We start from the raw sequence: 15340 nt of genomic DNA, 5'->3' as shown, positions 1-15340 counted from the left end.
TTTATTGTAATAATTCATCTTTTATTGGAATATTTAATCTTTTATTGGAATATTTCATCTTTTATTGCAATACTTCATCTTTTATTGGAATGATTCATCCCTTTTTTATTGGAATAATTCATCTTTTATTGGAATACTTCATCTTTTATTGAAATAATGTATCCTCTTTTATTGGAATAATTCATCCTCTTTTATTGGAATGATTCATTTTAATTTGTTGGAATATTTTAATATTTTATCCTAATTTGTTGGAATAAATCACTGTAATTTGTTGGAATATTTTACCCAAATTTGTTGGAATAAATCACTCTAATTTATTGAAATAATTAATTCTAGTTTGTTGGAATAATTCATCCTCATTTGTTGGAAGCATTCATCTTCTTTTATTGTCATAATTTATTGTAATTTGTTGAATAATTGATCTCCACCCAAATACTTTTCCTTTCATTTGCATAAATGAATACTGTACACAAAATCAGCTCTCATCATTCTGACAAGCAAATTAATTGATACTATTCAAACCCGAAGCGACCAAAAGACAATAACATCTACAACTTGAACAATAAATACTTGCTAATTAACTACTAACACATGCATTGTTATTATATGTTCTTTTCTTTATGATGATTTATTTTTAAATACTTGCTAATTAACTACTAACACATGCATTGTTATTATATGTTCTTTTCTTTATGATGATTTATTTTTATTTAATGATTGTGGTCGTTTTTGTCCTGTGCTGATACATGAAGTGTATGGAACATGTATTTAGTATTTCATTAAAAAGATGTATCTACTTCGTATCACGTGACCACTGGCAAGATGCAGCCACAAAAAGATGTTTTTAAACCCATAAAGATTAATGTGTGGTCCTAAAATGACAGTTTTGTACTTGACAGTAACTCCTGAATTAGTACAGTAAACATTCGGGGTGGTGGTCATGTGACAATCACGTGACTAAGAAATAACGTCCCCAAAATGTTAGGCAAGTTAGCTAATTTATAAAAGATTTTTATTCGCCATCAAATATCATTTGGAACAATTTCTAATGCTTTGATGGGTTGTCAAATGTTATTTTCATATCAAATATTTGGCACTAACATAGTTTACTGTTTGGACTACTTTGCATTAACAATTGATATAAAGTGTATTTATATGAACATAAATGCTCTTTATAGTGAAAATGTATGAATAACACATACCACAAATACACTTCAGCCTTGTGATAGCAATTACCTTGGTATTATACTAGTTATTACATTTGTGTATGTGTTGGAATAGTAAGACACAATAATCATCAATCAATCAAAGTTTACTTACAGTATATAGCCCTTAATCGCAAATGTCTCAAAGGGCTGCACAAGCCACAACGAATTCCTCAGCTCAGATAAAACTAAACCCAATGGGAACAATGAGAAACCTCGGAGGGCACCGCAGATGTGGGGACCCCACCACTGGGCGGCCGGTGCAATGGACATCAAGTGGATACGGTTAATAATGTGAGAGTCCAGCCCATAGTGGGGCCAGCCTGGGAACATCTTGATTGGAGACAAGTCAGCAGCACAGACATCCCCAACTGATGCACAGATTCATCATCTTTCACTCCTTGCTACGTTTCTGTAGCAAGGAGTTTTTATAGGTTGGAGTTGCTAGCCCCAAGCCTAACCTTTCACCATTTCTGTTTTCGGGAAGTTTTAGAGTTCACTTGATAGTCCCCTCGCCTAGTCTGTTGTCTTCCAGGTAAGGGGTTAGAGTCTCATACCACGTGAGACCAGACAGACATAGGGTCGTGTACAAGCTGTCTCGGCACGTCAAGCCCAGTCAACTCCTGCTACTGTGTAGTGAGAGCCGCACCAGCCACAAGCAATCAAACTGGTCCCACCCTACCAGCAGCGTGAGACACATACTGTATATATACAGTATGTATATACATACATATATGTAAATATAAACATATACATATTCAAAAGTACATACATATATATGTTCTTGTACTATATATTTATATATATAAATATATATATATACACACACATGTATAGAGATACATATATGTACATATACATACATATAAACATATATATATATATATATATATATATATATATATATATATATATATATATATATATATATATATATATATATATATATATATATATATATATATATATATATATATACACACACATGTATAGAGATACATATATGTACATATACATACATATAAATATATATATATATATATATATATATATATATATATATATATATATATATATATATATATATATATATATATATATATATATATATATATATATATATATATATATATTTACATACACACATGTATGGAGATACATACAAACCCCGTTTCCATATGAGTTGGGAAATTGTGTTAGATGTAAATATAAACGGAATACAATGATTTGCAAATCCTTTTCAACCCATATTCAATTGAATGCACTACAAAGACAAGATATTTGATGTTCAAACTCATGAACTTTTTTTTTTTGCAAATAATAATTAACTTAGAATTTCATGGCTGCAACAAGTGCCAAAGTAGTTGGGAAAGGGCATGTTTACCACTGTGTTACATGGCCTTTCCTTTTAACAACACTCAGTAAACGTTTGGGAACTGAGGAGACACATTTTTTAAGCTTCTCAGGTGGAATTCTTTCCCATTCTTGCTTGATGTACAGCTTAAGTTGTTCAACAGTCCGGGGGTCTTCGTTGTGGTATTTTAGGCTTCATAATGCGCCACACACTTTCAATGGGAGACAGGTCTGGACTACAGGCAGGCCAGTCTAGTACCCGCACTCTTTAACTATGAAGCCACATTGATGTAACACGTGGCTTGGCATTGTCTTGCTGAAATAAGCAGGAGAGTTTTAACTTGCACTTACAGATGTAGCAACCAACTGTAGTTACTGACAGTGGGTTTCTGAAGTGTTCCTGAGCCCATGTGGTGATATCCTTTACACACTGATGTCGCTTGTTGATGCAGTACAGCCTGAGGGATCAAAGGTGACGGGCTTAGCTGCTTACGTGCAGTGAATTCTCCAGATTTTCTGAACCCTTTGATGATATTACGAACCGTAGATGGTGAAATCCCTAAATTCCTTGCAATAGCTGGTTGAGAAAGGTTTTTCTTAAACTGTTCAACAATTTGCTCACGCATTTGTTGACAAAGTGGTGACCCTCGCCCCATCCTTGTTTGTGAATGACTGAGCATTTTATGGAATCTACTTTTATACCCAATTATGGCACCCACTTGTTCCCAATTTGCCTGTTCACCTGTGGGATGTTCCAAATAAGTGTTTGATGAGCATTCCTCAACTTTATCAGTATTTATTGCCACCTTTCCCAACTTCTTTGTCATGTGTTGCTGGCATCAAATTCTAAAGTTAATGATTATTTGAAAAAAAAAAAGTTTATCAGTTTGAACATCAATTATGTTGTCTTTGTAGCATATTCAACTGGATATGGGTTGAAAATGATTTGCAAATCATTATTCCGTTTATGTTTACATCTAACACAATTTCCCAACTCATGTGGAAATGGGGTTTGTATATGTACATATACATACATATAAACATATAAACATATATATATATATATATATATATATATATATATATATATATATATATATATATATATATATATATATATATATACGTTCTTGTACTATCTATAGGGCAGCACGGTGGACCAGGGGTTAATGCATGTACCTCACAATACGAAGGTCCTGAGTTCAATCCCTGGCTCGGGATCTTTCTGTGTGGAGTTTGCATGTTCTCCCTGTGAATGTGAGTGTGAATGTTGTCTGTCTATCTGTGTTGGTCCTGTGATGAGGTGGCGACTTGTCCAGGGTGTACCCCGCCTTCCACCCGAATGCAGCTGAGATAGGCTCCAGCACCCCCCCGCGACCCCGAAAGGGACAAGCGGTAAAAAATGGATAGATGAATGGATATTTATCTATCTATCTATCTGAAAATGGTGGTCAAAAGTTTACATACACTTGTGAAGGACATAATGTCATGGCTGTCTTGAGTTTCCAATAATTTCTACAACTCTTGTTTTTTTGTGATAGAGTGATTGGAGCACATACTTATGGAAGTGGAATTGACTCACATTTAATTATATATATCAAAATGATATTAATACATATGCATACATTAATAAAATATAAAAATACAAATGTGATATACAAATAAATAATTTGTAAAAATAAACGCGTATTTGTAAATATATTTTTGAGATTTGAAAATATATACAAATACAATTTATAAATATAAAAATGTGACATACAAATAAATCAAGAATTTGTATAAATAAACGTGTATTTGTAAATATATTTTTGAGATTTGAATATAAATATGCTTGATTTTGTATTTGTATTTGTATTGAATTTGCTGTATTAGCTAATGCTAATTTATCCAGTTAATCTGAAAGACCGTGTGAGCTGCTTATTTTATTGTATCAATGCCGTTTAAGGACTTTGTGCCGATGTAGATACTGATCTCTTATCAGGCTGCAGTGCCCTCTGCTGGTTGTTCAGGGGTGTGTGTAGGTCACATTTATTTGTGCGTCTGGTTTGTGGGAGGAATGTCTCATGGACACAAAAGAAAAAAAGCGATTTACATATGCAGATTCAATACAAATACAATTACAAAATCAAGCATATTTATAATCAAATCTCAAAAATATATTTACAAATACATTTATTTATACAAATTCTTGATTTATTTGTATGTCACATTTATATTTATAAATTTTATTTGTATATATTTTCAAATCTCAAAAATATATTTACAAATATGTGTTTATACAAATTATTTATTTATTTGTATATCACATTTGTATTTGTATATTTATTAGTATATGCATATGTATTAATATCATATTGATATCTACATATAAGTTGATGTGAGACAATTGTACATACTTGTTTGCCACAAAAAAAATTCATGAAGTTTGGTTCTTTTATTAATTTATTATGGGTCTACTGAAAATGTGACCAAATCTGCTGAGTCAAAAGTATACATACAGCATGTTCTCAATGGGGTTTAAGTCAGGACTTTGGGAAGGTAATTCTAAAACCTTAATTCTAGCCTTATTTAGCCATTCCTTTACCACTTTTGGCGTGTGTTTGGGGTCATTGTCCTGTTGGAACACCCAACTGCGCCCAAGACCCAACCTCCGGGCTGATGATTTTAGGTTGTCCTGAAAAATTTGGAGGTAATTCTCCTTTTTCATTGTTCCATTTACTCTCTGTAAAGCACCAGTTCCATTGGCAGCAAAACGGTAGGAATGGTGTTTCTGAGATTAAAGGCCTCATCGTTTCTCCTCCAAACATATTGCTGGGTATTGTGGCCTAACAGCTCAATTTTGTTTCATCTGACCACAGACCTTTCCTCCAGAAGGTCTTATCTTTGTCCATGTGATCAGCAACAAACTTTAGACAAGCCTTAAGGTGCCGCTTATGAAGCAAGGGCTTCCCTCTTGCATGGTAGCCTCTCAGCCCATGGCGATGCAAAACTCGCTTGACTGTGGACACTGACACCTGTGTTCCAGCAGCTTCCAATTCATTACAGACCTGCTTTTTGGTGGTTCTTGGTTGACTTTTGATAATCCTGACCAATTTTCTGTCAGCAGCAGGTGATAGCTTGCGTTTTATTCCTGATTGTGGCAGTGACAAAGCTGTGCCATGCACTTTATACTTTATACTCAGAACAATTGTCTGCACAGTTGCTCTTGGGACCTTAAGCCATACTTGCCAACCTTGAGACCTCCGATTTCGGGAGTGGTTAAGAGGGGAGGAGTATATTTACAGCTAGAATTCACCAAGTCAAGTATTTCATATATACCTGTATATATATATATATATATATATATATATATATATATATATATATATATATATATATATATATATATATATATATATATATATATATATATATATATATATGAAAATATGCAAACAAAACTGTGTTTAGATAATTGATACTTCAAACTTGCATAAATAAATCTTAAGGAATATAACTTGGCTTCTGAGAGCTTCAAAATGTAATGAATAAAATGCCAAAGTTGTTGATAAACAAACAATTATTTTAATAATTAAATATGGTCATTTTAAATGAATTATTATGATCATTTAAAATTAATTATTTTAAATATCTTTATTTTAATGTATAATTCTGTGGCTGGATGTAATAAGGAGTCAGTAAAAATACAAATAAAAATACAATTTTGATGTTTTTAGCAAAATATAGTAAACATTTATTTAGGTTTTTAAAAAAATAAAATAAAATAAAAATTATTTTTAGATAATGTATAGCCCTAACTTACGGGCTGATACCGAGGGCGACTGTGTTGACCAGTTTGACGCGTGTAAATGATAGGTTGTCCAGTACTGTAGAAATGTGTTTGGATATGACCATTCGTTTATTCCAAGCTATCCAAATTAAATCAAATGTAGGCTATATAACATAAAGTATGCTGACCTTGAATGACACATTATTACAGCATTGTCACGGCACGACAGGACACGACACCCGTCAAAAACTGTTTGTCCTCCAATCGCCCTGCCCGTGCTCACACCTGAACCCAATTTAAGGAGGCTACCATGGTAACCGCACCATAGCAACAGTTCCCTCCATGTCAACACTTCCTGGTTCTTAACAAGAAGTGGGCGGAGCAATCTGCCGAAAAGGAAATTCAACATAAGCTGAGGCCAGCAATCAATTAGAGAAAATAAAATAAAAATAATATAAACAAATAAGGAAATTTGGCTCCAACAGGTAAGATAAACATAATAATACAATTTATCTCTAGTCTGGATGTTCTGCCCTCACTATATGTGTTGAGGTTGTACAGCTTGGCAGACAGCTAACAACCAATCCAGGACGTTCTAATAAAGTTCCAAAGCAGATGAATCCATTTAGGCTCTTTATTGTTGTTGATCTTGCTTTGTCTTGCACTGGACTTTTATTTTTTATTATTTTGTAAAACTGAAATACACACAATGACAATGTATAAGCTACAGTATATGATTCAATTAACATACTGAAATGTAATACACAATATGTAAACATTAGCTTTACACAAATATACAGCATTATCACCAAACAAATACTGCTGAGTGTTGAAACTATTTCGATGGTGGAAATATGTGACCGGCAGCCATTTTAAGTCCTCAAACATCCATTAAATTAGTGCACAAAAATCGTTTTTCAATACACATCTTACTATCAAATTTAGCCACATTCCACCTTCATATTGAGTTATATAAACAGGTTAAACAGTTTACTTACAGACTTATCTTTTCCAAGGCTTGTAAGAGCTAACACAACTCGTCTACTTCTCATTGTTTATGAACTGGACTAACTCGTGAACCGGAAGTGCCCAAACTAATGACGCGCAGCATTTCCCATCGCCACAAGGTGTCAGTAATAGTCCACAATCAAACGGGCATAACACTGGATGATTTAGTTCTTGTCTTCTCCAAGGATGGCTCCATGAGCTGGGCAAACGCCTGGAGATGCCCTACATCAGGGGTTGCCCATTACGTCGATCGCGAGCTACCGGTCGATCGCAGAGGGTGTGTCAGCCAGGCATTAAAAAAATAGTCCTAAAAATGAGCGATCGTAAATCTTCACTATGACGTCACTTTCGTCACTTGATTGACATTCACGGCACCCGAGGGTCTTCTGAGATGACGCTGGCTGCTGCCAGCTCATTATTAAGAGAAAATTACCGACAGAAAGGCGAGAAACACTTTTTATTTCAACAGACTCTGGCGTACCTGTCGTCAAAACTCCAAAGACCGACTGCACAGTTGCACAATAAAATCTCTGCTTCATCCTGCCTGCACTAACAAAATACGAGTCTCAGAAAGCTGGCGTGCACAAGCTAGCAAGCTACGGAGTTTACCGCCAATGTATTTCTTGTTAAGTGTATACAAAGGAGTACGGAAACTGGACAAATAAGATGCCAAAAACCAACCACTTTCATGTGGTATTGGACGGAAAGGAGGACTTTTTTTCTCCTCCATTTGAAAATGCGGACGTTATCAGCACCACTGTCTGATTCCTATCAATGCAAGTCATCAGAATCAGGTAATACACCAACTTATATTATTGTCTTCATGAAAGAAAATAAATCTATACGTGTTAAACATGCTTGCATTATCTTTAAACACCTTTAACTTGTTAACAATATTAACTATATGTGTTAAACATGCTTGTATTATCTTTAAACACCTTTAACTTGTTAACAATATTAACTATATGTGTTAAACATGCTTGTATTATCTTTAAACACCTTTAACTTATTAACAATATTAACTATATGTGTTAAACATGCTTGCATTATCATTAAACACCTTTAACTTGTTAACAAAAACATATATTTCATAAATAAGTAAATATAAATTATATATATGAATGAGGTAGATCACCACGACTTGATCAATTGAAAAGTAGCTCGCCTGCCGAAAAAGTGTGGGCACCCCTGCCCTATGTCAACAACACGGTCGGCGGCCCGTCGGTGCGCAGCTCGTACATCGCCGCCCTCTACTTCACCCTCAGCAGCCTGACCAGCGTCGGCTTTAAACGTGTGCGCCAACACGGACGCCGAGAAAATCTTCTCCATCTGCACCATGCTCATCGGCGGTATGGAATAACATGATTGGGCAGGCACACTGTTTATATCGTGGGAAAGCGGACGTGAAAAAAGGTTGTCCTCACTCAGGTCCGCATGGAGCTGGAGGGGGCGGGGCCTCCAGCTCCGGCTGAAAATCGGGAGATTTTCAGGAGAATATTTGTCCCGGGAGGTTTTCGGGAGAGGCGCTGAATTTCGGGAGTCTCACGGAAAATTCGGGATGGTTGGCAAGTATGCCTTAAGCTGCTTTGAAATTGCTCCAAGTTACTTTCCTGACTTGTTCAAGTCAATGATTTGTTTTTTCAGATCTGTGCTGAGTTCCTTTGTCTTTCCTATTGTCGCGTTTGTAACCGAGTCTAATGACTGTATCACATGAGCCCTATTTAAATGGGCTCAGAGAAGTCAACAGGTGTTGTCGATCATAATCACTCACATGAAGTTAAGAGGCCATGCCATGAAGCTAATTTGATTTGATTGTAACTTTTCTACATCACCAAAATTGATAATGTATGTTGCTGTATGTATACTTTTGACCCAGCAGATTTGGTCACATTTTCATTAGACCCATAATAAATTCATAAAAGAACCAAACTTCATGTATGTTTTTTGTGACAAACATGTATGTGCTCCAATCACTCCGTCACAAAAAAATAAGAGTTGTAGAAATTATTGGAAACTCAAGACAGCCATGACATTATGTCCTTTACAAGTGTATGTAAACTTTTGACCACGACTGTATATATTGTTTATGATCCGTGCTGACAGAGTGAAAAACGGTAAAGGAGACATTTTACCCATTAATAAATACAAAGCATTTATTCATTTGCATGCGATTGCGTAAAAATAATATTTTATGGATCACATACTGTACTTATTTCTTTCAATGACATCACATACTGTACTTGTTTCTCTCAATGACATCACATATATTGTGCAATGTATTTTTAGCCACATGAAATATTTGTAATTGTTACATCTTTATTGATCTTTATTTCATTCATAGCAAACAAGCTGAACAATCATTGGTAACAAAATGGAACCTATTTAAGTTGACGCCCTTAGACTTGCTGTGGTTGTCGACATAACCAACATTGTTATTTTGAGCAGAAGAAAGGGGATTGTTCAAACTACGCTAGTTTATTGACATATTTTTATTTGTAATATTTTATATACTTTAACAAAGCTGCTGTGGTAGAATCTAAATTAATAATGGCGTGTTTTTATTGTGACGCATACTTTGCATTCAACAGGAAGTCAGTGTGTGCATGTTTGAATGCTTTTATTGTGACGCTTACTTTGCACTCAACAGGAAATCAGTATGTGCATGTTTTAATGCTTTCATTATGATGTAGCACGGTGGTACAGGGGTTAGTGCATGTGCCTCACAATACGTAGGTCCAGAGTAGTCCTGAGTTCAATCCCGGGGCTCAGGATCTTTCTGTGTGGAGTTTGCATGTTCTCCCCGTGACTGCATGGGTTCCCTCCGGGTACTCCGGCTTCCTCCCACCTCCACAGACATGCACCTGGTGGGGATAGGTTGATTGGCAACACTAAATTGGCCCTAGTGTGTGAATCAATCAATCAATGTTGATTTATATAGCCCTAAATCACAAGTGTCTCAAAGGGCTGTGAATGTGAGTGTTGTCTGTCTATCTGTGTTGGCCCTGCGATGAGAAGGCAACTTGTCCAGGGTGTACCCCGCCTTCTGCCCGAATGCAGCTGAGATAGGCTCCAGCACCCCCCTCCCCTCCCCCAAAAGGGACAAGCGGTAGAAAATGGATGGATGGATTATGATGCTTACTTTGCACTAAACAGGAAGTCAGTGTGTGCATGTCTTAATGCTTGTATTATGACGCATACATTGCACTCAACAGGAAGTCAGTATGTGTATGTTTTAATGCCTTTATTGTGACACATACTTTGCACTCAACAGGAAGTCAGTGTGTGCATGTATAATGCTTTTATTGTGACGCTTACTTGGCACTCAACAGGAAGTTAGAATGTGCATATTTGAATGCTTTTAATGTGACACATAATTTGCACTCAACTGAGTCAGTATGTTTATGTTTTACTTTTATTATGACGCTTACTTTGCACTAAACAGGAAGTCAGTGTGTGCATGCTTTAATGCTTTTATTGTGACGCTTACTTGGCACTCAACAGGAAGTTAGAATGTGCATATTTGAATGCTTTTAATGTGACACATAATTTGCACTCAACGGAGTCAGTATGTGCATGTTTTAATGCTTATGACGCTTACGTTGCACTCAACAGGAAGTCAATATGTGCATGTTTTACTTTTATTATGACGCTTACTTTGCACTAAACAGGAAGTCAGTGTGTGCATGTTTTAATGCTTTTATTATGACGCATACGTTGCACTCAACAGGAAGTCAGTATGTGCATGGTAAATGCTTTTATTATGACGCTTACTTTGCATTCAGTAGGAAGTCAGTATATGTGTGTTTTAATGCTTTTATTATGACATCTACTTTGCACTGAACAGGAAGTCAGAGTGCGTATGTGTTATTGCTTTAGTCGTGATGCTTACTTTGCACTGAACAGGAAGTCAGCGTGTGCATTTGTTATTGCTTTAATTGTGACACCTACTTTGCACTGAACAGGAAGTCAGTGTGTGCATGTGTTATTGCTTTTATTGTGACGCCTACTTTGCACAAAACAGGAAGTCAGTGTGTGCATGTTTTAATGTTTTTATTGTGACGCTTACTTTGCACTCAACAGGAAGTCGGTATGTTCATATTTTAATTATTTTATTGTGATGAAATGAACGATGTGTATTATGATGAAATACTATGAATGAAGTGTTTTATGATTAAGTATTGTGAATGATGTGTATTATGATGAAACGTGTGTATTATGATGAAATACTATTAATGATGTGCATTATGAAATATTGTGTATGTGTATTATAATGAAATACTATGAAGGATGTGTATTATGATGAAATAGTGTGTATATTATGATGAAATACTATGTCTATTATGATGAAATACTATGAAGGATGTGTATTATGATGAAATGTGTGTATTATGAAATACTATGGATGATGTGTATTTTGATGAAATAGTGTATATTATGATGACATACTATGTGTATTATGATGAAATATTGTGTGTACTATGTTGAAATACTATGTGTATTATGATGAAATACTATGAATAATGTGTATTATGATGACACACTATGAATGATGTGAATTATGAAATATTCTGAATTATGTGTAATAAGATGAAATACTATGAATTATGTGTATTATGTTGAAGTATTATGAATGATGTGTATTATGATGAAATGTGTATTATGATTAAATACTATGCATGATGTGTATTATGATGAAATACCATTAATGTGTATTATGATGAAATATTGTGTGTATTAGGATGAAATACTATGATGTGTATTATGCTGAAATATGTGTGTACTATAATTAAATATTATGATGAACTACTATGAATGATGTGTATTAGCATAAGCTCTGAGAAGAGCGACTATTTATTACAACTGGGGAAAAACTCATTTCACTCTTTGGCAAATTCAAGTCTGAAACAGAGTTCACTTTCAAACAGGAAACTTTCTTTTGCAAGTTCTGCTTGTCCACACTTTCACTTTTACTTTCATTTGCACTTTCCCAGCGTGTGTCCACCGGTGCTGGTGCGTGTGTGTTACCGTGACGATGAGCTGCGCGAGTCATCGTTGGAGTCCTTGGATTTTCGAGCATCTGATCGGACCGTAAACCGTGACAAGGTTGGACTTTGTGGTTGCTCAAAGGTTCTGAAGCAGCTGCCATGTTTGCAGCGAGTGCATGTTCGGGGTGCATCGCTCCTCCTGGCAGGCTACAGCCGTGCACGTGAGGATGTGGGAGGAGCTCCTCCGTGCAAAAGTTCTCCTTCGTCCAATGCTGTGCTGCCTCCGGCACCAGTTGAGGGTTCGAGTCCAGGAGCGTCCACTGAGGAGGACGTTCCCCACATGAGCAGTTCGCGTTGTGTGTGTGCCGGGCCTGCTGATCAGGACCCGACCAGCAGGTGCTCTCCTTCACCTGAGTGGGAGTACTTTGCTGCTGGGACAGTAATTTATTACAAGTCTGACTACTTTGCTGCTCTGAGAGTAATCTATTACAAGTTTGACTACTTTGCTGCTCTAAGTGTAATTTATTACAAGTCTGACTACTTTGCTGCTCTGAGAGTAATCTATTACAAGTCTGACTACATTGCTGCTCCGAGAATAATCTATTACAAGACTGACTACTTTGCTGCTCTGAGAGTAATCTATTACAAGAGTGACTACAATGCTGCTCTGTAAGTAATCTATTACAAGTCTGGCTACTTTGCTGCTCTGAGAGTAATCTATTACAAGTGTAACTACATTGCTGCTCTGAGAGTAATCTATTACAAGAGTGACTACAATGCTGCTCTGTAAGTAATCTATTACAAGTCTGGCTACTTTGCTGCTCTGAGAGTAATCTATTACAAGTTTGACTACTTTGCTGCTCTAAGTGTAATTTATTACAAGTCTGACTACTTTGCTGCTCTGAGAGTAATCTATTACAAGAGTGACTACAATGCTGCTCTGTAAGTAATCTATTACAAGTCTGGCTACTTTGCTGCTCTGAGAGTAATCTATTACAAGTGTAACTACATTGCTGCTCTGAGAGTAATCTATTACAAGTGGAACTACTTTGCTGATCTGAGAGTAATCTATTACAAGTGTGACTACATTGCTGCTGTGAAAATAATCTATTACAAGTGGGAGTACTTTGCTGCTGGGAAAGTATTCTATTACAAGTGGGAGTACTTTGCTGCTGGGAAGGTAATCTATTACAAGTGTGACAACTTTGCTGCTGGGAAAGTAATCTATCACAAGTGTGACTACTTGGCTGCTGGGAAAGTAATCTATCATAAATGGGATTACTTTGCTGCTGGGAAAGTAATCTATTACAAGTGTGACTACTTGGCTGTTGGGAAAGTAATCTATCACAAGCGGGAGTACTTTGCTGCTGTGACAGTAATCTATTACAAGTGTGACTACTTGGCTGCTGTGAAAGTAATCTATCACAAGCGGGAGTACTTTGCTGCTGGGAAAGTAATCTATTCCAAAGTTCTTCATCCTCTTCAGCGTTCCGACTGGACGCCAGCGGCGCCAGCTCGTAATGTTGCGCAGCCGCGTGACCGGCGTCCGGCCGATATTTCCCTCGGGCACCCGCCTCGGCGCCCCGGTTGAAAGGCCGGCACTTGGCGGGCAGCGGGATCTGCCCCCAGGCACCCTGAGGTCCCAGGCAGCGACACAAAGACTGGAAGAAGAAGGTGGCAAAGGCCCAGCTGATGCACATGATGAGCATCATGAAGGTGCCCAGCTGCGTGTACGCCAGGACGGTGGAGGGCATCATCATGGCGCCCGCGATGAAGGTGGTGAGGGCGGCCATGGCGATGGCGGAGCCCATCCGGCTGAGGGAGAACATCACCTTTCCCTCGCGCTCTGACTCCGGCGCCAGCCTGTAGGCCACGCCGTAATGGACGGCGAAGTCCACCGCCAGTCCCACGGCCACGGAAATGGTGACCGACTCCAAGACATTCAACTCCCAGCCTAGGAGCACCAAGGAGCCCACTGTGACGAAGATGGTTCCGGCGATGGACAAGATGGCGTACAGACTGATGATGACGTTCCAGGTGGTCAGCAGCATCACGCTAAAGGCCACGCCCACAGACAGTGCCATGGCGACCAAAGTGCCGTCGGACAGACTGTCCTGCAGGTCGAAGAAGTCCAAGTTGCTGACAAACCAGCCGTGACTGAGGCCGGCCGGGGCGTGACGCAACTCCTCGCTGATCCAGGCGTCCACCTGCAGTCGCAACAAATCATGAGTCATCACCAAGGGAGTGTGTGCCACACTCAATAATTGTATTGACACACCAGCTGGAGAACATCAGGGATTCTTCAGTGTTGTGATTACAACCAAATATTATTTCAATTAAAATAATTAGTCATCAACACGTGATTGTGTGCCACACTCACTAACTCTAGAGATACACCAGCTGGAGAACATCAGGGATTCTTCAGTGTCGTGACCCAATATTGATTACAATAAAAATAATCAATGATGTACACACGGAGGAGCAAACAATCTATGTCCTATCTAAAAGCAGCACCTGAATTGGAAAGAGCTCATTAGTTGGCGTAGACCATGCGGGCGAGGTATTTAAGTCTTAGGTTTTAACAGCAGATGATGTGACCTGGTAAAAGGTTTTATAAGCGGATGATGTGACCTGGTAAAAGAGATTTTTAGCAGATGACCTGGCGGAAGAGGTTTTTAGCAGATGGCCTGGGAAGAGGTTTTTAGCAGATGGCCTGGTAGAATAAGTTTTTAGCAGATGACATGGTAAAAAAGGTTTTTAGCAGATGACATGGTAGAATAAGTTTTTAGCAGATGGCCTGGTAGAATAAGTTTTTAGCAGATGACACGGTAAAAGAGGTTTATAGCAGCGGATGATGTGACCAGGTAAAAGGTTTTAACAGCGGATTATGTAACCCGGTAAAATAGGTTTTTAGCTGATTGCCCGGTAGAAGAGGTTTTTAGCAGATGGCCTGGTAAAAGAGGTTTTTAGCAGCTGGCCTGGTAGAAGAGGTTTTTAGCAGATGACCTGGTAGAAGAGGT

At 37.5% G+C, this 15340-nt stretch overlaps 1 protein-coding gene across 3 annotated transcripts in view; it reads right to left on the bottom strand.

Annotated features, from left to right (window-relative positions):
* Positions 1-9476: 9476 nt before the first annotated feature.
* The window catches only part of disp1 (dispatched homolog 1 (Drosophila)), a 71203-nt gene continuing 65339 nt past the window's right edge, over positions 9477-15340 (bottom strand). For all 3 annotated transcript variants that reach the window (XM_062042351.1, XM_062042353.1, XM_062042352.1), the window contains one exon: positions 9477-14527. In XM_062042351.1, the coding sequence (XP_061898335.1) occupies positions 12158-14527 (2370 nt within the window). In that variant the 3' untranslated portion in view covers positions 9477-12157. The remainder of the gene's footprint in view (positions 14528-15340) is intronic.

This window comes from Entelurus aequoreus, linkage group LG03 (assembly GCF_033978785.1).
Source record: "Entelurus aequoreus isolate RoL-2023_Sb linkage group LG03, RoL_Eaeq_v1.1, whole genome shotgun sequence".
NCBI classification, from domain to species: domain Eukaryota; kingdom Metazoa; phylum Chordata; class Actinopteri; order Syngnathiformes; family Syngnathidae; genus Entelurus; species Entelurus aequoreus.
Note: the sequence above shows the minus strand (reverse complement) of the source record. Positions and strands in the feature narration are given on the sequence as shown.